Genomic DNA, 20,510 nt, shown 5'->3' with positions numbered 1-20,510 from the left:
GCTGGCCATCTCCGGGCCTGCCCCAGCCCCTCCCAGAAAACCCCTGAGCACCCTTGCACCATGCCCGCAGGGGGAAGGGGAGTCCGGGCGAGCCGCACTCACTTCCTTGGCTTTGCTGAAGCCCATCCACATCTTGAGCCTGCGGACGAAGAGCTCCACCATCTCGTAGTCCTGCGGCTCGAAGGCCGGCCGGTACAGCTCGAAGTGCATCTGCCGGTAGTGGTGGAGGAGCACGGCGGCGAAGAGCCGCAGCATCACCCACAGTTCCAGCACCACGTAGCTGGCGCAGAACAAGCCGTACCAGCCCGAGGGCTCAGGCAGGCTGGGACACAGGGTCGCGCTCCCCCGAACCAGGGCAAAGAGGAGCAGGAGGCTGCTGCCAAAGCTGCGGAAGGACTCGGAGCAGGAGGAGAAGAGCTGCGAGGGAATGGGCGGCAGGCAGTGAGATGGGGGCTGTCCCTGGGGGTCGGCCTGGAGGCACCTGCCTTCCAGGACCCTGGCTGAGGATGCCAGTGGGGGACCAGGAGTGCCTGGCTTTGGGGCACCTCCTGTCCTCGCTGAGGCAACGCATGATGCTTACCAGGAAGCCGAGCTGGGCGTACGCCAGGGCGAGGATGCCAAACGCCAGCCCTGCTGCAGCCAGCTCCTTCGCGGACTTCTGCAGCGTCTTGCCAAATATGGACCACTGCCGCACGAAGCGCAGCTGCTGGGCGGCCTGCGGGCGAGCGAGAGGAGTGCGGTTTGTACACCCGGGAGCCTCTGCACTGCCTCACACTTCCCCGCTCTAGGATTCTGCTGCTACTTCTGTTACCAGTGCCACGACAGCGGGACGTGCCTGTTGCCAGACCGAGCTGGCAGCCTTACCTTGATCGTCAGCAGGAAGAGGAGGGAGGCGGCCAGGCTGCTGAAGACGCTGTTGAGAAAGGCCACCTGGTAGAAGCTGGTGAAGCCCCTGCGGTTCTTCAGGTACTTGGCCCATTGCTGGTCAGCGATGGTGGCCTGGCTCAGGTGCACCACCACGGAGCAGGTGGTCAGCAGGATGAGCAGCCACTGGGCGTAGCTCCCCAGCCGGACGAAGTAAGCCCGGCCTTCCTTCTTGATGGCCAGGGACTCGGAGACCACGAAGTACACGACAAACATCATGAGGAAGACCTAGGCAGGGGAGAGGGAGGCGCTGGGGGCGAGGCCGCTTTCAGGAAGCGCGCTGGCCACCGGAGACCTCCCCACGTAGCAGCCCGGAGCAGGATGATCTGCCTGCACGTGCCACGGCCTTGCACCCCGCGCCCTTCTCCTGCCGCTGGTGCTTGGCACCCCTCCCTCCCTCCTGGGACTGCGCTGAGCTCCCAGGCAAACGGGAGAGCGGAAAGCAATGCAAGGCTCATCCTCTTGCTCCATACCCCAGTGATCCCCAGCACTGGACTGACCATCATGATGAGCTGCAGTGTGACTCCCCCACTAAGCCGCCGCAGCGGGAAGGGCTGGATGCTGATGGCCGCCACCGCGTGCCCTGCCACGGGGAACTCCAGCCGCAGGGTGATGGCCGCGTGCAGGTCCACACCAGGGTTGTACTGCGTCAGCTCCACAAAGACCGCTCGGCTCCTGGGAGAGCAGAGGGGTCAGGGCACAGGGACAAGCGTGGGCTCCGTCTTCGGTGCCCCCATGTTCATAGGGTCCTGGGAGCTGCTAGAGCAGCCCAGGCCTTGCATGTGTCTTGCTTAGGACGATGCTTTTCTAGTTCAGCCTGGAGCAGTACCTTCCTCCTGGGGCTGGATGGGTGGGTTGGCTTGAGAGGGGAGTCTCAGCGTAAGGCTCCTCCTTCCCCTTTCCCTCATCTGACCCCTGCAGACAGCTCCAGGCTCTCCCCTGCCAGCCCCGGCCACCATGCACCCCACGTGCTGGCTGTGCGGTGCCCCCAGAGCGTGGCTTACATGTTGTCGATCCAGCCGTGGTGCTGAAGAAAGTCCAGGTGGGCTCTGCTGTCCTCCAAGGTGGTGCCCAGCTCCTGGGTGTAACCTCCACTGTCGTAGACAGAGAAGTAGCCCCAGTACCAGACCCTGTGAGGGAAGGGTGGCCAAGCAGTGAGTTTGCAGGGAGGGCTGCCAGATAGCTCAACCCCCTGGACAGGAGCAGCCCCTGACATCTGTGCAAGAGCAAACCCTGATCCAGCACTCGAGGGCTAAGCCCCTCACCCCCATCTCCCTGCAGAGCTGGGCTCCGCTGGCTCCTAAGTCACACCAAGAGTTACAAAAGCTCTAGGCTTTGCACACCACTAACTCTCAGCTGGAGTTGAGGGACAGTGCCTGGCTTGGCTGACGTGACAGCTGGAGACCAAGGGATCCCCCCAAATTGCCTGCAAGAACCCGCCCATGGGGTGCACTTTGTGGACAGAGCAAACACGGTGTTTCCCTGCCCTTTACCCGGCCAGGTCGGGCGGTGAGTAGGACCATGTGGCTGTCAGGTTTCCAAGCCTGCTGTCCCAGCCCACAGTGTGATCGCTGGCATCGAAGCTGCTGGAGTAGTACAGGCATCTCTTCCTCACCGCTGCTGCGTCTGTGCCACTGAGGAACTCCTGAATGGGGTCCAGGCATTTGTCTGGAAGAGACCAGTGCAGCGTGAACCTGGGGCTTGGCACGACCCGAGACAGCCACCCCGCCACGTGGTGGTGATGGCGGTTCCTTCCCCATCATCTTCCTTGAGTCAAACCCACCTTCTGCTCCCATCCTCGCCACTTAACCCTTTACCAGCATTTATGAATGCAAAATCCCTTGCTAGACTGCCAGGGCGAGCCCCATCTTTGGGGCCCTGTGGCTCGTCAGGAAGGACCTGCTACAGCAGCCTCTGAAGCCACGAGCTGGGAGGAAGTCTGGGACGCTCAGAGACGGGAGATGTCATTTATCTAGGGGTGCCAGGGCATTGCTCTCCCCAAATGAATAGGGGCATTGGCCCCCCAAAAAATGACAGCACCAGGCAGTGGGACCCAACCAGAAAAGCCTCCTTGTCCAGTTTCAGATGCCCCTGTGCCACAGCACGCGTTATGTGGGGCAGGAGATGGTACAGCGTGGATGGGGCTCGTCCCCATGTACCTTCCTGCAGGCGGAGCTGGCGCAGCCGCGGCACCCCCAGCGTCAGGCTGTAGCTCTCTCGGCCCGACTGGCTGCTGTAGAGATACGGCAACAGCACCTGGGACATCCAGATCCAGAACTCGTCCGACCTGCACACACGGGGATGGGAACAAGGAGGAAAAACCCACAGGATGGATGCAACACGCGGTGTCACCCTGCAGCCTGGCATGCCTGCTCAGAAGAGCTGATGCCCATGCAAAAGGAACGAGCGCTGGAGAGGTGATCTCTGCAGCCTCTGAGCAGAGCCGAGAGTTATCACCAAAGTCACAGGACTGCTTATCAGGGGGGCAAAGGCCCAAGGGGGGCGAGTCAGCCCAGACGGTGCTGGCTGGATCCTGTCAGGCCTGTTTCATGGATGTTCACCAAGGAAAGGACCCGCTGGACCCCCCTGTAGGTCTGACAGCAGGAGATGAATAAAAAGGCATCCAGGATATGGGAGAAGGGACAGTCTCTGTCTGGCAGTGTGACGTGGGCCATGGCAGAGCCCTTCCCCTTCGAGGCGAAGGAGCTGGGGAACATCCTCCTGCCCTGAAACGTCCAGTTCAGGACAGCCCAGGGGGAGAAGTCTGTTCGGTGACGTCCAGCATTAAATCCCTGCCCGAGGCTGCATGGGACACAGTCCGCACTGTGCGCCACTGTTACCTCTTAATGCAGAGGAAGTCCTCGCTGCCCAGCTGCTGCTTGATGGAGCTCTGCAGCAGGAAGGCCTGGCTGTTGCGGGACACATCGCCGTAGCTGGTGAGCAGGTTCACCAGCAGGAAGAGCATGTAGATGAGGAAGTTCTGGGGAGCAGAGGTGCGGGGGTCAAGCTGGACAGCGTGGGTACAGCCTTCCCCCGACTAGGCTGGCCCAGGTCCTGTTCCCATGGGGTGACAGTGGCAGGACCCCTCCTTGGCTCCAGTGCAGCCGGATCGGGCCCTGCCCATGGGTCTTCCTCCCGTTGGGAAGCAGCTTCTCAATGAAGCCCAGGCCATGCATGCAGGAGCTGCTACAGATAGCGCAGCACCCACCCCTGGCTTCCTTACGTCAGCCAGAGCAGCCTCTCCTTTATTAGGGGTGCTGCTCTTCAAAGCAACATTGCTCTGCCAAAAATAATTTCCTTTCCTTTCTTTTAAAGCCAGGGGACTAGCACCCATGGGTTCGCACCGAATGGGCAGCCCTTTCTGGAGCATCTGGACATCGAGCTGGGAGGGGGAAAGCGGCCAGGTCTGTGAGGCGCTCCCCAGCACCCGTCTGCAGCAGCTGTTCTCCGCAGCGAGGAGGGAGCACTCCCATCTCCTCCGCAGCACTTCACAGAGGTCCTTGGGTGGGCTCTGGGCGTGCCCTGGAGCCCAGCACAGGGGCTCTGGGGGTGCCCTGGAGCCCAGCATGGTGCAGGGAGCGTCTGGGACTCGTTGGGAGCCAGCCCTGGGCTGCATGGGGGGTCAGCAGATGGCCAGCCTCGCCAGCTCTTACCTTCAGCATCTTGTGCAGCAGCTTGACCTTCCTGGCCTCCTCCTTAGCCTGGAAAAGGGCAAAGCCCTGAGGAGGCCTCACCTTGTTGATCTTCTCCGAGACGTGTTCCACAAACGGGTTCTCCACCAAGGTGTCGTCCTCCTCCGGGTGCAGGCGCTTGGCAACCAGCGAGAAGTAGAGGGCTTCCACCAGCACCTGCCACGGAGGACACAGCCCGTTAGCCATCTTTGGTGTCGCTGGTCCGGCCTCAGGACGGGGGGGGCCTCTGGTGATCCCCCCCACTTCCCTCCCCTCCCAGTGGGTGGGAGTCTGAGCTGTTTTCCCATCTTTTCAAGGCTTTAGCAGAGGAAGGGGAATCCACTTGGCTTGGACCCTTGCACCTCTGCACCCACAGACCTCCGCAAGCACTGAAGCTCAGCTCAGCCTCGAGGTGGGTGGACTAATCCAAAGGACAAGCCTCTAAATGGGTGGTTCTCCACCACTGTAGACTCAAGGCACCCCGGCTCTTAGTTTTCCACTGCAGGAACAGAACAGAGCAGTTGCAAAGTCCTCAGAAAGACCCCAGCAGGTCCAAATGCTCTGAAGACCCTGGATGCCTATTTGAAACCTTTCAGTTTATCTCATGAATCCTGCCTGCATACCTAACTGTGTGGCACCTGGGGGCACCCTCAAAAAAATCTCAAGGCAACCCAGAGTACTGTGACATCCTGGTTGAGAGTCACTGCTACAGGAGAAAGGACAAGCAGAAGATAAGGTCAGAGCCACCCCGGTGGCATCGAGGGAGCGATTAGATAGATGGGGCAGGAGCTGGGTCCCACCCCATTTACTAAAGAGGCAACAGATGGAGGAAGCGTGCAATGCAGTGCGCAGTGCAATGTAGTGTTCTCCTTCATCATGGAAGATGTGTGCAATGCAATACATGCAGACAGGCACACGCACAGCCCTAGGTTCCTGTCTAGCCTTGAGGGGTGGGTACCGACAGTCCCTTGATATTCAGCCTTTCGAGAGAGGTGGGGAAGGAGCAACATACGCATGCACACATGCTTTCCCTCTCCGCTCTCACCTTGAGAGGTTCCCAGATCAAGAAGGAGGCCAGGAAGCTGAATATCCCTGAGATGAGCCACATGAGAGCCACGCTGGAGGTGAAGCCCAAGCCGATCCATGCGGAGACCCCGAAGCAGGCAGCGACAAGGAGGAGGCTGATGGCGTGAGCCAGGTATGAGCACCAGGAGGGCAGCAGGCGCTTCTGGAACATGCGGTCTGTGGCTGCAGGGAGCAAAGCACGTGACCAGCAGAGAACAGGCCCCCCAGGCACCCCAGACACCTGAGCAGGCAGCAGCAGTCCAGCACATCTCCCACTAGCTCTAGCAGTGCATGTGCCTATATTATAGTCATTGGTCAAATGCAGCTCTCCCCGGGTGAGGCGGCATCACCAGATTGCGAAGTGCCGTGTGTGTGTGTGTGTGTGTGTGTGTGTACACACAGGAGGGGGGCTTGTCTGCCCAAGACCCTGGGTCAAATCTAACTGAAGTCCCAGACTGACAGTGCTGCGGGTGTCACTCCAAGCCTAGGTGGCCCTGTCCACTTGGGCAGCGTGGAGGACCTGCCTAGCTGTCAAGCATCAAAATGCATATGTCCCCAGGAACCTTGGCCTTTCCTGCCTGCTGCTGAGATCTCCAGGATGGGGTGGCACGGATCCTTCCCCTCCAACCCTTGGGATTAAATAACCGTGCCAAACAAACAGGCTGGTAGTGCAGTGAGCAAGATAAGCTGCTGGGCTCTGTGGGTGACAGCTCTATGCTCTTTTCCACTGTAAGCCAGCTTGAGAAGAGCAGCTGTGATGGGAAGGGTGCTGGGCACATCCCCGGGTGACTGGGCCCTTGCTGCAGACACAAGGATTCAGCAGCATTTCATGACAACTGGGAGAGTCCCACAGGGCGGGTGGCTTCCCTGTCTTGCACATCACAGCAGGAAGCCTCCCTTCCTCTCCCTTTTCCTCATCTACTGCCTTGAGCTTCCATTTTTCATGTGAATTTTCTTTCATCTCGTGGGCAATTGTGTTTCCAGCCTTACGGGGGCTGGACCGATAAGCTAGATGAACACCTTGCTGGGGTCGTTTGACCCCAGTACTCCTTCCTGCCATGGCAGGGGTCGGACTAGGTGATCTACTCAGGTCCCTTCCGATTCTAGAAACTATGAAACTATCCTGGAACCAGGGTAGGAACAGCGAGGGGCTGGCTTGTTGCAATGTCTTGGAGCAAGACATGCTGTGCTAGGGCTTCAGCTGGGAAGGTTATGGAGGATTTGGATGGGAGCCAGGGATGAAAAGAGACGTGAGCATGAAATGGTAGAAGATGGGGATATACCCCGTGTGTCCCTCTCTGCCCTTGGCCACCTGCATGTCTGTCTACCTGCCCTTCCTGTCCTTTCTGGCTGCAGGATTTCTCCCTCACCGCCTGCAGGGAGGACACCCGCCGTGCTGGCCGTTCGCAGCTGAGAGGGTCTGGCCACCCGCGTACCTGTCCATATAGGCTTGGCCGACCTGCTCACTTCCCTGGGAGGAGGTGCCATGCTCTGCCCTTTCTCATTAAGCTTCTGCAGCATGATGGTCTCTGTCTTTTCCCCAAACATGCTGGATCTGCCCGGGAGAAGCAACGACATCAGCAAATGACGGGGTCTCGTTAGCAGGGGTTTGCCCGCAGGCACAGGGCATGAGGGCAGCATGCCAGGCTCAGCCCCACCGCCTCCCTGCGTACTCACAGCCCTGAGATCAGGTCGGTCTCGGCTCTGCCATAGTGCCCCGTGTCCTGGGAGTGGGTGATGCCGCTGGCTCCATCAGCAAGTATTTGCCGGATCAGGTCTTCGTCTGGGGGAACAGATAGGAGCCCTTAGGGGAGCCGGACGCTGACCCCAGCGGGACCGCAAGGTCCGGGTCCTGTGGAGGACAGGGTAGAGACCCTGTCTCCCACATCCCTCTCATGCACGTCATGGGCCCACTCGGGCAGAGGCATGAAGAGGGGAAGGTGCTCTTCTCCCCTGGTGCCCCGTGCACGAGGACCTGCATTTCCCTGGGGGCACCGTTGGTTTCTACACAGCAGCTCCTGATTCATGGCAGTGGGAAGGGGCCGGCCGGTGGGTGCTCCTGTTAGGAAAAGCTAAGCCCTCCTCTGCCATCTGCACTGCAGCCTCCCCCCAGATGGGCTGGAGGGCAAGGAGCAGGAGCACGATGGTGGAGATCTCCCCCAGGCTGCAGCATAGGGTGCCAGGGATCACCCCCACCCCCTGCCCTGCGTGGTCTCTGCATGTGTCCATCACTGCTGTGGGAGCAAGTCCTAGCCCCAAAAGCCCCTGGCGCTAAGCCTCGCTGCCAACAAGTCTATTCCCAGCGCTAGCGGGGTCAAGCGCTGGCCCGGTCCAGGCTGGGCTGCTTTCACACTCACCGGAGGCGGAGATGTACCTGGCCTGCCCCTGGTGCAAGCCCAGCAACAAGCCGTCCTCCACCGCCAGCGGTGCCTCGAGTCCCAGGTGGCGGCTCGTCCGGCCTCGCTTCAGCTTCTGGATGGTGTTGCCCATAATGGAGGGGTCGCTGAGGAGGTCTGGCCAGGTGAGCAGGGCCTCACTGGAGGGCCACTGGATCAGGCTACGGGAGAGGAAGCAGAGCCGTGGGGTCCAAGCACGAGCTGCTTGGGAAAGACATCGGCAGAAACTCCTCACCCCGCCGACAGCAGAAACGACCCCAGCCCAGCAGCGCCTCTTGTTATCTGGCCCCCGACTCCCCACAGCGCCCCAAAAGGCTCCGTGGGTGCCTCTTCTGCAGCTTCTGGAGCTGCGAGGGGTCTCGAGGGGGACAGAGACCCGCTGCCTTGTGCCCCCAGGGTCCTGCTCACCTTTTTGAGTCATCCGGGAGCAGGTCGGTTTTGGTTTGCTCGGAAACGGCCTGTGGGGAGAAACAGAAGGAGCTCCAGCCCTGCGGCGCTGGCCGGTTCTGGGTCTGGTCCCAGCTGGCGGATGCAGCCGGGTTGGGGCTCGTTGTCTGGGTCTGATGGGAGGGTTAGGACAGGGCTCAGGCAGGGGTTGCACTAGATGAGACCTCTGCAGCTCCCTCCCAGGGTTTCTATGAGGGTCCCTGGACCCGTCATTTTCTGCTCAGCTCGGGGCGGGGGGGAGCGACACGGCAGTGCCTAATTACCTCAGCCCGCAGCCCAGGGAAGGTGAGGAAGGAGCTCTCCAGGAGCGAGGAGTCCAGGTAGTTATCGATCTCCAGGGACTGCTGGTCCGAGTGCGTCAGTGTGTGGCTGACGGACGCCTGCGCGACAGGGGGGTGCTCGAAGGGGGTCCACCGCATCCCCTCCCCAGCTCCTATCTATGCAGCACCCCAGGTCCTGTCTGCTCCCTCCCGCGGGACCGGCTGCCCTGGCTTACACAGGCATGGGGAATCGGGGTCTGCTGGGCACCCGTGTGCCTTTAGGCACTTGGGCTACGCCAGCACTGGTGCAGAGCCTCCGAAGGAACAGGTGTTTGGTAGCAGGGCTCATCAGGAGGGGCCAGGTGATTGCTATAAAAGCCTTTACCAGCCTGGATGAAGAGAGGGGCTTTGCTATGCCTGGAGCAGGGGAAGCAGTGCAGGGGCAACAGGCCTCTGGCTGGGATCGGGGAAGCTCCTTGGTGCAACCTTTGGTACACCACACTGCATGGGCAAGGCTGGCAGCCCCCGCTGAGACCCGGGCAGCTGCAGGCAGGCGCCGAGCATCAGCCTGGGGGGCCAAGTGTTTTGCGGCATTGTGATGTGTTTGCAATGTTGAGTCCAGCCCTTAGCGAGTTCTGCGTGTGCAATAAAACCAGGCCCCACAGGAAGAGACCTTGGGCCTGGTGTGAGTTCCTCCCAGGCTGGGCACCCAGAGGAGCAGGGATGTGGGCCTAGCTCCTGTGGAAGCTCGTTCTGGACTTGCAGACAGAAAAGACTCAGGGCTGCAATTTATAGGGTCACCAAGTATTTAGGGAGCCTTGCTGTAGGGTGGACTCTGCATCTCCCATCCGTGGTGCTGCTCGTGGCAGGAATGCTATCCAACATGACAGACCCTGGCCCTGTCTAAACACACCGGGTATCGGCGCAAACCAGCCAGCCATTTCCAGTCCCCCAAGCTCACTTTACCTTGCTACGAGCCATCCTGAAGAGGAACAAAATGACCAGGTAGAGTGGGTAGATGACCACGCTGGACACCAGCCCGACAGCCACCGTGTCCACGCTGACCGGGAGCAGGTTGGAAACAGCCACGTTGCTGAAGAAGGCGGAGAGAGAAAGGAGATGGGGTCAGAGCTGACCTTGCCAGCACACAGCCTTGCCTTCATTCAGGTTTCAACCACCCCGGGGGGGTTTTCCCTTCAGCCTAAGATGGGGAAGAGGGGGGTGATGTCTTGGGATGCAAATCCCGCGTCTGCCTGCAAAACCCAGGTACTGCTGGCTGCATTTGCCCCTCGATTTTTTTCTTTTCTACTGGCAGATTCCCTTGAAAAGAGTTCACTCTGCTCAGCCCCTCCCAGTGCCCTCCTTTCAGGGGGATTTATGACTTAGTCTTTCAACTGGCTATAAAAGGACTCTGAGACCCCAAGCTCCAGGACGAAGCACTGCCAGGGCGTTTGCAATGCCCTCCCGTGAGCCTGGCGTCTCCGTGGCAGATGCCAGGGGTCCCCAAGGTGCCTGCTCCGTCCTGTGACACTTGGTTTCTGAGCATGCTGGACTCCCGCAGGGTCCTTGCCACTGGTTGGTGATGGTGACAGTAGAGGCAGGGTGTGAAACATGGGTGTAGGGGGGAAATGGACGGGGAGCTGAGGCTGGGGAAGCAGAGGTCTGGCTCTCCAGGCTCTTCTCTCCTGCGGCACCTCCCGAGCGCATGCGACAGGGAGGTCAGGGGGAGGCCCCTTTCCCTTTACACTGATGGTGAGAAGGCCACTGTGCGAGCAAGCCCCGCGTGCCATGCAGCCTGTGTGATTGCCCCTGAGGCTGCCACGGAGCAGGGGGGGCGCTCCCAGAGGCAAAGGGAGCTGCACCGGGGTGCACAGGGCACCGCGGCATGGCCCACCTGAGATGGACGTCTCCCACGATGCCGTACCACACAGCGTTGGCGCAGAGGAAGAGGAAGATGAGGCCGGAGCAGCAGGTGGCCCGCTGGACCCGGGTGAAGCGGCTGCGCGGGGGCCGGTCCCACATGGACAGCCAGACGTGCTTCTCGAAGAAACCCCGCTGCAGCTCGGCCACGAAGATCCGGGAGAAGCTCCGCAGCTCGTTCTCGCCTGCACACGGAGCAGCCGCCTGAGAAAGGCTGGCCAGGTGCATGCTACCCAGCCGGGGCCAGGGCTGCCCCTGACCTGTGCCGGCTCCGTGGCACGGAATGGGCAGCGAGGAGCGGCCCGTCCCTTAGCCGGGGACAGCGCCCCCTCCCAGACCCACGCGCGAGCAGCCGAGCACTCACTGGCAACATAAACCTCCTTCTCCACCATGCCGTCGTTCTCCTCGCTCTCCACCGACAGCCAGTCATTCACCAGGAAGAAGTAGCTCTTGCTGCTCTGCAGGTCCCGCACAATGATGTGCTGCAGGTACCAGGAGGGGCTGAGCCCTAAAAACCAGGGAACAAAGAGAGGCGCCTCATGGCAGACACCCCCTCCGCGAGCGGGCAGGAGGGCGGGGGTCATTGCACAGAATTGGCACCTGTAGGGATCGGCAGGCAGGGGGATGGAGAGGTCCACAACTCCCCTCCCATCCTCCCCTGCCATGGTGCATTGGGCAGGGCCAGGGGCTCGGGTTTGTCTCTGCTCAAGCCTTTTTGGTGCCAGTGCTTAGCTGATGCGGTGAAGTGCAATATGGCCCCGACTTACAGGATGTTTGGGGCGTCCCCGGTATCGGGGTGCCTAGCTCCTAGCGACTGCCTTGGGGACTGCCGGCCGACAAGTCTAAGGCTGGACACGGGGTCTGAGAGCTCTTTGAGGAGGGAAACCCATGACCAGGCGGTAGACCTCGGGTCTCCTGACTGCCCCCAGACCAGTCCGGGTCCCCGAGGCATGCAGGTCCCGAGGCGTCCGTCAGCGGCAGCCTGGCCCCGCTGCAGTTTTGGAGCCTAGAGCAGCAGAAGCCTTGCAAGATGGCAAGCTCTGCCCCCGTGCCAACACCTCCCTGTCTGCAGGCTGGATGCAGCCCTACCCTCACCTTTGTTGTCGTGCCAGACGCGGATCTTCCAGACGCTGCCCAGGCTGCGCTCGGTGGCGATCTGGAAGACATCGAGGCTGTTGCGGTGGAACGTGTTCTCCCCGTCCAGATGCCTGTGGCCGCTCTTGCTGTCCACGCCGTACAGCGTGATCCCCACATGGGCCGTCGTGCCTGGTGGGAGGCAGCCGGGAAGCTCGGTGATGGGGGGGTCCCGTCCACTGCAGGGTCCTTCCTCCCCCCACCCATGACTGAGCGAAACGGCCTGCGGAGGGGCCACGTGATGGCTTGCAAGCAATGAACGGGCCTCTCTACAACGCTTCCCCGAGGCCTCCCCACGCCCACGGATAGCATTACGCCCAGCTCAGAAAAGGCAGCCGGCGGACAGAGGTGCATGCTTCCTTTCTCGATGGGATCAGATCTCCCGTTCTTCCTCGCTGACACCCCGCCGGGAGGAGATGTTTGTCCTGGATGTTCTTGCTGGACAGCTTGTTTGCTTTGACTTCTCTCCGATACCCGCTGCCAGACGCTTCCTCTCCCACCTGGTTCACCCAGGTGCCCCCAGACCCACTCCCAGCGCAGGAGCCTGTTCCCAGGGATGACCATCCTGAAGCCAGTGGGAAAGGCCTCGAGAGCGACAGTGGCAGCCCAGGGGGATTCTCACTCCATGATCCCAGATAACATCTGCTCAGGTTTCAAGCCCAAGGAAGATGTTTCTGGCAGCAGCGGCTGCAATCCCAGCACCGTGGCTGAAAGCGCAGCTCGCTGCTTAGATGCATTCGGGGACCGGATCAGACCTAAGTAACCTGGCAACATGCGTGAGAGCGGCTGGGATCTGGCCTCACCGTCCCATAGCAGTGAAGCACAAAGCTTTTTCCAGGGAACTGGGGGAAGGGAGGGGAAAAATGGAAAGCTGCATCTTGTCTCTGTAGAAAGGAGGGAGGTGGCCGCATGTGATGCGGCGTTCGCCGGTCATCGGATGTGGGGTCACGGAGACTTATCCTGCAGACCCCTGAGGTTTACCATAAAGCAACTTCTGCTCTAGACTCACCTGACCCCCTGCCCCAGCCGGTCTTCACCAGGATCTCATATTTATATTGCCCATTCTTCCCGCAGAAGGGGATCACCCCCACCCGGTTAATGTCGATGAGGTCCAGCTTGTGCACGATGAGGGCTGCCACGGAGTACGTCACGAAGCAGACCGCACAGGTCAGCAGCACGATGTAGTTGAGGCCTGGGCCGGGTGCCTGAGCAGGAAGGAACAGGGTGAGAGATGCTCTCCCCACCTGCGGGGCCGTGGCTCGCTCTGGGGTCTGCGGCAACAACGGGGCACAACTAGTGCCTTCGGGGCGTCCACACGCTGGGAGATTAAGCTCCGTGCAGGCGGTTCATTGCCCGTACGCTACCTGCTCTGCAGTGGAGCTTTCTGTGGCTATGTGCTTTGCTGCCGTTCACTTCCATGCCAGAGACCCTTAAGCCCCCCTGGGAAGCACTGAGCGCTGGCCAGGAGCATGCTCTAACCAGGGAGGGCAACCACACGCCCAGCAGTCGGCAAAGATACTGCCCCAGCTTGAAGCAGCCGCATACGTGTACGGGGTACGGCAAAACACAACCAGGATTTAACCACCCCCCCAACAAGCATCGGCTCGGAAAGGCTATTGGCTGCCTGTGGGCAGTCGGACGTCAGGATCTGGGCATGCATCTCCTGCAAGAGGGTGCATCCAGACGACACCAGGCCAGGAGGATACAGGGAGGAGACCCACCAGCCTTGGTTCTCCTATCCAAGCACTGACCAGGGCTGCTCTTGCTTAGCTCGTGACATGCAATGACAACCTGGTTTTTGCAGGGAGCTATTCCCCCCGCACCAGCTGGGAAGTGCCCACGTCCCCGTTTGGTTTTACTCACAGGAAATATGAACTGGACGGAGTTTGGGGGAACAAACAGGCTGGCTCCGAAAGCCGTCAGGTGCTGGGTGAGGCACACCGCCTGGTCCGGCCTGGTGTCCTCCAGGGGGACGATGCCCTCCGTCTTCCACCTCCTCTCCTGCTCGCAGAAGTACTGGCACAAGGAGGTGTACAGGCCCAGCGTCACCTCCACCGCGGACCAGCTGAAGTGGTTCGTGATGTTGAGGTAGTAATCCTTGGTGGTGTCGTCAGTGCTAAAATGGAGAAGGGAAAAGCATGGGGCTTGTGTCTGCAAGCTGCAAAGCGGTAGCACCGGTCTCCGCCTGGAGCAACCTTGTCTGGAAACCCTCCGGCATTGCTAGTTATTATTTATTAATTGGGTGCATTACCCTAGTCCTGATTACCCTACACCAGGACCAAGGGCCCTAGACCCACTATATATACAGCACTTTCTCCTCTCTTTTTAAGGTCAGTTGTCAGACTTGCCCAGCTCTTCCCCAAACTAACCATGTGCCCTGTTTCCCTGGGCACATCCACAGACTGCTATGATTCCTGGCCCACGGGAAGAAGTCCTCATTAGCATCATTAATTGACGGCAGTCTCATTACCAGAAGCTAGAGGGGCCATGCTACCTTGCTCAATGATGGCTCCATCGTGGCCAGCTCCCAACCCACCAGACCCTCCTCTCCGACAACACCTCAGTGGGGTTCACCGGCAGCGAGAGACGTCCCCTCCCGCAGCCGTCTCAGGACGGAATCAGCAGCGAATGTTGCATTAACAATTGCCACGATGGCAAAGAAAGCTAAGAGCCAAATGCCTCGTGGCCCAGTGACACCCCCACTTAGCAGACCCCAGGGCAGGTGTGCACAGGACTGTCGCACAGGTGAGCAGAGCAGGAGGTCGGGCATCCCGTTCTGCACATGGGGCTAGAAATGAGCTATGCAGAGGCAAGGGGGCTTTCCTTGAGGTTGGAGTGCTGGGATTAAAATGGGAACTACCCCCTGGCCTGCTGGGCTCTGCAGGATGATGCAGTGGGGTCTGTGCTGAGCAAGTCCCGGGTCTGCCGCAGCCCAGAGAAACTCCAAGGCTCGGCCCTTTAAAGGCAGGCATTCTGGGAAATGTAGTTCCCTGGGGGTGAGCCGGGCCAAGCAGGTGAGTCAGGTGACTGGATCTGGGTCTGTAAGACAAGGCTGGAGTGCAGCTAATCAAGGGAACAGGTGAGCTTAGGACCTGCTCAATAGCTGTGCCCAAGCTCCCACGCAGCTCCCGGTGGGAGGTCAGGCTGTAAAAAGCCAGGAAGGTGGACGGGAAGGACCTGGCTGGTTCATTGCTTGCACTGCTTTGCCCCAGGTGGGAAACAGCCTCCAGGCTGCAACCAAGCAGTCCAAAGGGAGACCGCGGCCATAGATTTGCAGATGGGGTAAGCTGTCGGGGCGAGCAGGATCTGCAAATGGTGGAGACTGGAGGAAGCAATGCAGGAGGAGGAGGAGGTATGCTGTAGCTGGGATCCCTCTCTTGGAGGACATGTACCGGAGCTACCCCAACTTGCAAAGCCCAGCAAGCCTCGTGCTCCTGCGCATATGCTGCTCTGCTAGCTGGGCCCCCTCCTCGCTCGCTCCATGTACACCAGTGCATGTACCTCCTGCAAGCAAGGCCTGGCTGCACTCAGCCAGGATGCTGGCTAGGGACACAACCATGCTGCCGGGAAGTTTTGCTATGGGAATAAGCCCTGCTCGGTCATAAGATCCGCTCCTGGGTTGTGACACCAGGGCCAGGCTGTGGCCCTTGCATGCACCGTGGCATCTTACATGGGGGAGATGAAGAAGGTGTACTGCTTGTGGTCCTTTCTGGCCAGGGCCTCCAGGCCAATCTTCTTGGCGGCACTGCAGTTGTGCTCGCTAGGCGCGGGCGCGTCGTGGAGGTAGGCTGCGACGAATGGCTCCGGCTCACTCGAGAGGTAGTGGTCTGGGCAGCATGGGGAAGAGAAGGGGCAGGGTGTTACCAAGTGGGCTCGGGCCCAGAGCCCTTCCTGGCTGATGCTGCAGGCTGGCAGGCAACCAGGAGCAGCAGTAACCTGCTGTAAGGCAATTGTCAAGGTTTGTGGGGTCCCTTGCTGGTGTCCTGTCAAGGGACAGCTGCTCGTTCACAGCAGGCTTGGACCCATCCTCTCATGGGCAGGAGAGGATGGGCTTTAGGGAACGGGCCACCCTCAGCTCCAGCCACCCCTGGGGACACAGTCACGGGTGCCTTGTGAACCCACACAGGTCCCATTCGGGGGGCAACACAGGGAAGCAGGCCAGGCCCCCAGGCACGGGCAGAAGAAACACGGCTGCCTTAGCGTGGTGTGGGGCACACACAGAGACAGCAACGTTGCTTCCACGCTGGGAGGTAGCGCGTCTGCCATGCCGTGCTGCATTGCTCCCCAGCACAGTACTCAAGGCCAGGCCCAAAGGCCTGGTAACGCATCCACCTTGCACGGTGCACCTAAAGCACATGGAAGAAGCCCCATGTCTGTCCTGCGGTCCTTATGGGCAGCATCCATCCTCTCTTCCTCTCCCCACCCTCCGGTGACAAGCAACACCAGGAGCTGGTGCTGTCCCCGGCCGCTCAGTGCCTACCGTTTAGGATGCGGTAAGTCAGCTGGAAGTGCAGCCCTGCTTCGCGGTGGCTGTTCTCCGTCGTAACCACGAGGTTGACCGAAGTCCTTTCCGGGATGACCTCCATGCCGGCAGAGATATTCATCGCCTCGGTGTTGTTGGAGACCATCACGGTGATGGCTTTCTCAGAGTCCAGGCTCCCAATAGGAATCTGGGTCCCGTTGTTAGTTTGAAACTCCATGGAGGCCACTTCTGTGGACACGGTGTAGTTGCTGATGTAGCCAAAGGGGAAGGGATTGGAGTCCACCCGGAACATGACTTGGATCACGTCGGTCAGGTCGGAGAAGGTGGTGTTGAAGGCCTGGGGGATGGAGAACTGGCAGTCGGGCGTGTTTTTGTAGCAGAGCAAGTTGAAGGGGTCAGACCTCTTGCCTTTGGCCACGATTTCTCCTCCTGCCAGCTCGAGGGGCTCCTCGTTCAGCACCCGGGACTTCATCAGGATGCGCATGAGGCTGGAGGACAGGTTGTAAGCTTTGGAAGCCACCAGGACGTGGTGGTGATCATTGAACAACTCCTGGGGCTTCAGCTCCGGTGACGCCGTGTTGACGAGGTGTATCAAGTCCCCTGTCCGGTGAAAGCACAAATGGAGAAGCAGTGACTACCACGGTCCAGAGAACAATTGGCTCCTTCCCAAAGCAAAGAAGAAAGGGCTGCCCTTTGGGGCGCAGCAGGGCCACCTGACTTTGCATAGGGATTGCTCTGCAAAAATACTGCACCTCCCCTTGCCCCCTTGATCTGTCCTGTGCTGCAGCCAAGAGCTAAAGCTGCAAGGGCCTCAAGTGGGTTTGTTTCCCTTTCATGGAAGGGGTGAGACGAGTGGATAGGGAAAAACAGATAAACAGAAGCCGCCCAACCTCCCCAGTGTAGCTGTGTGAGGGTGCGGGTAGCCAGAATCTGCACAGACACATCTGCACAGGGTACCCAGTGCAGCTGGAGGCTGCAGCTGTCACACTAGCCTGGCTGCCAGTGCAGCCTTAAGGGGCCAGCTCCTTTTGGGGTGCACTGCCAATTTGATATCCCATCCCCAGGGATAAACCAGGATGAGGGGGTAAACCGAGCAGAGGGTAAACCTGCATATTTTGGATGCAGCTCTGAAATCCCCCAAGCCTGGCTAAAGGCGGTGTCAAGCTGCTGGGTTCGGTGCAGGCCCATCTCTTTGATTAAACACTAGCTGCAGTGGGCTGTCACTCCCAGCTTCTTTAGCCTGGCGCTTTCCTCGACGCCTCCTAGACTCCCTGCATGGGCGATCAAATCCACCGCCGCTGGGGCCGGGGAAGCGGGACGCACCTGTGATGTTGAGGATGTTGTCTGCGATGGCGGTCGGCGTCATGGTGCCCTGGGTGGTCTCTCCCTGGAGGATCGCCATCATGCTCTCCAGCTTGTTTAAGGTCCTCATCAGGCAGGACCTGCAGACAAACTCCTTGCTCGCCACCTGCAATGAGAAGCACTGGCTGAGCCCACTTCCCCACTCTTGTGCAAATCTGCCTTCTTCTTGACAGTGTCTGCACTTTATAGATTAACCAACGTATGGGGCGCGTGCGCGTTTGTATGTGCATGTGTGTGTGCGAGCACACGTTTTGGTGGACTGGATCTCACTGCATCAGTTGCTGTAGTGAGCTTCAGACTATAAAAGCAGCTGTCTGTCTGTCTACTTTGGTTAGTCTATAGGGTGCAAATCTACCCTCTACTTGACTTCACACGAATGCTGCAAACTGCGTCTCCCTCGACCTTGTTTATCGCCCCTCCGACTCGCTCTGCCCCCGACACCCTGTGGCACCATCCATCCACCTGCTGCAGCAGGGAGGCAGCGGCATGACGGTCCTACCTAATAGCCGAAGGCTTGGGGGCCCTGTTGCTCCTGCCCGTGGGGCCCATGCTGCCTCCGACCAGCACAGGACTTGCAGGGCTTGCATGCCCTCCACGGTGACTGCGCAAAGGGCTGCAGCAGGCTGTGATGGTGCAGTGGTCTGGGTCTCCATGCTCCAGGAAGGGAGAACCTGGCGCCCACCGTCAAACGGGAGCCTGGCACACTTCGAATCTGCAGCTGCAATGGGGGTAGGGGGCAACTGGGACAGCGATGGCTGCTCCTCAGGGGATGCTCGTCACATACCAGGTGACAGAGAGAACCGATCTCCTCTACCCGGCACCTTCCCCATGAGTCTTGGGTGCTGCTCACAAAGGAGCGTTGCTGACGGGCTCTCCAAAGCAAGAGCTCTCTGGCTTTTTCTTCGTGCGGGGAGTGAATCAACCGCCTCCCAGCAGTTTGCAAACCCCAGTTGCTACTGGGTGGAGGCCGTGTTTGGAAAGACCTCTTAACCACAGCCCTTTTTTATCCCCTAAGGGAAAATTTTTGCATCTGAGCTCAGAACGAAGCCATGTGCATCTGCAGCAGCACCTGCAGGTAACCTTCCCCGGGCGTCCTGACAGCAGGACTCGGTCTCCTCTGACTGCTGGGTGGAGGGGAGGTACGGGCAGCTGCAAGCCAGCTCTGCAGCTGTCGGCCTTCACTGCACTCAGTTTTCATCTGATGCAACAGCAGCATTGGCTGGAGCGCAGCTCCCAGAACGAGGGGCACCACTGTGGCCCCCTTCGATCTCCCTGGGAGCCTCTCGGGCTCCTTCACTTGTGCCAGGAGACTCCAGGAGCTCCTCTTTGGCTCTCTCTGCTGGGTCCCACTGCCTGCCCACCTCTCAGGTGCCTCGGGTTTCTGTCAGCAAAGTTATTTGGGTAGATGCGGTATCTCTAAATAGTCGGAAAAAAGTTCTTTGCAAGCTTAGCACGAATGCCCTTCATCGAGCATAAGGAGATTCTGCTGCATAACACAGAGGTATCTCATATGGCAACCACCTGGCTTTGCTCTTGGAGAGGGACTAAGGTAGGGAGCCCGTCTGCATGGCAGAGGTGCCCAAGCCGGCACGGGCAGCAGACACAGAAGAGCTGCGTTAGCTCTGCGGCAGAGCGAAGCCACCAGATGCAGCAATACCACCTCACACGCCAGAGCGAGCTCGGGGATCCACTTGGTCCCTGTGCCACATGGATGACCAGCCCATTCCCCGCTGCTCATGCATCCAGGGCAGTGGGGTTTCCTCTGCCTTCTCTGCTCTGCTTGAAGCCAGCCAAAAGCAGCTGGTGTTGCTCCCGCGCTGCTTTCAAAAGGAGCAGGATTTGACCATTGCTGGGTCTGCCTCCAGCACCCAAGTCCGTCCCACGTCTGTGGGCAGGGAGGTGCTGCCCGCCCTTCCAAGCCAAGCCATGCCGAGGAAAAGGCGCTCTCGGCCTGCCCGGAGCCCCCGGGGTGGAAGGGAGCAGTCAGCAGGACACGTGGAAGCTGTTAATAGGGCCCAGCTTGGATTTTTTCTCTCTCCTTTTTTTAATCATCCCAGGACTCAGCTGGGATTCACCATGTGCTTGGGGACAGATGATAAAATAGCTTCCAAGGGACTGCGCTTTGATGTGCGCGGTATTGGGGAGGAGGCTTGTCTGCGCCCTGGGGACCTTGCTGAGTTGGCCAACTCAAGACGGCCAAGAGCGCTGGGGGTGAGGAAAGGAGCTGTGGGGAGGCACTTCATGGAGCTCGCTACAAACTAACCCCAGCACGCACAGGCTTTCTACTAGCAAAGGCGCATGCACCCCCCGGCATGGGAAATTCTCTGCAGGATCGTATCAGATGTGACCTTTTTTTTCCTGTCCACTTGGGAGAATCAAAGGGGAATTTCTTCTTTGATGGGGCACACAGTCATCTGGCTGGGAAATGGCAATGCTTTCCCCATTTCCAGCTGTTTGGGAAGTTCGTGCCTTGCAAGCTGCCGTGGTGGTTCTGACTCGTGGCCAAGACTCCCACAACACCAGCTTTTCCCCAGGGCCGGGCCATGTTCCCCAGCCGGCTGTACGAAATGGATGTCAGGTGCTGGGGTGCCAAGCCTTGCAGGGGCAGGGTGGCGGGGGGTGTTTTCAGTGCAAGCTGCCAGAGGAAATGCAGGTGGGTGCCGGACGTAGCATAGAGGCAAGTACGGAGGAGAGGAGCTGGGGGGACCAGGACTGCTCATACAGCCGGGGGAGCCGCCGGGCTGACCGCCAGAAACCAAGCATGCTAATGAATGTATTTTCATGATCTTTGCCACAGCAGAGTATTGGCCACATGGTCCCCTGCTTGGCCTGTGTCAGGTTTGGGTGT

At 59.7% G+C, this 20,510-nt stretch overlaps 1 protein-coding gene across 1 annotated transcript in view; it reads right to left on the bottom strand.

Annotated features, from left to right (window-relative positions):
- PKD1 (polycystin 1, transient receptor potential channel interacting) overlaps positions 1-20,510 on the bottom strand; it is a 61,234-nt gene that overhangs the window by 5,415 nt on the left and 35,309 nt on the right. The window contains 24 exon segments of the mRNA XM_019541862.1: positions 103-417; positions 581-715; positions 865-1,152; positions 1,425-1,599; positions 1,929-2,054; positions 2,418-2,592; positions 3,084-3,211; positions 3,765-3,904; positions 4,578-4,772; positions 5,641-5,843; positions 7,097-7,215; positions 7,338-7,443; positions 8,018-8,217; positions 8,465-8,514; positions 8,767-8,883; positions 9,730-9,856; positions 10,658-10,868; positions 11,048-11,191; positions 11,779-11,949; positions 12,827-13,022; positions 13,681-13,933; positions 15,488-15,644; positions 16,298-16,900; positions 17,624-17,768. Coding sequence (XP_019397407.1) covers positions 103-417; positions 581-715; positions 865-1,152; positions 1,425-1,599; positions 1,929-2,054; positions 2,418-2,592; positions 3,084-3,211; positions 3,765-3,904; positions 4,578-4,772; positions 5,641-5,843; positions 7,097-7,215; positions 7,338-7,443; positions 8,018-8,217; positions 8,465-8,514; positions 8,767-8,883; positions 9,730-9,856; positions 10,658-10,868; positions 11,048-11,191; positions 11,779-11,949; positions 12,827-13,022; positions 13,681-13,933; positions 15,488-15,644; positions 16,298-16,900; positions 17,624-17,768 — 4,479 coding nt within the window.

Source organism: Crocodylus porosus, unplaced genomic scaffold (genome assembly GCF_001723895.1).
Source record: "Crocodylus porosus isolate Cpor-Errol unplaced genomic scaffold, CroPor_comp1, whole genome shotgun sequence".
NCBI lineage: Eukaryota > Metazoa > Chordata > Crocodylia > Crocodylidae > Crocodylus > Crocodylus porosus.
This window is presented reverse-complemented; position numbering and strand designations above follow the sequence as displayed.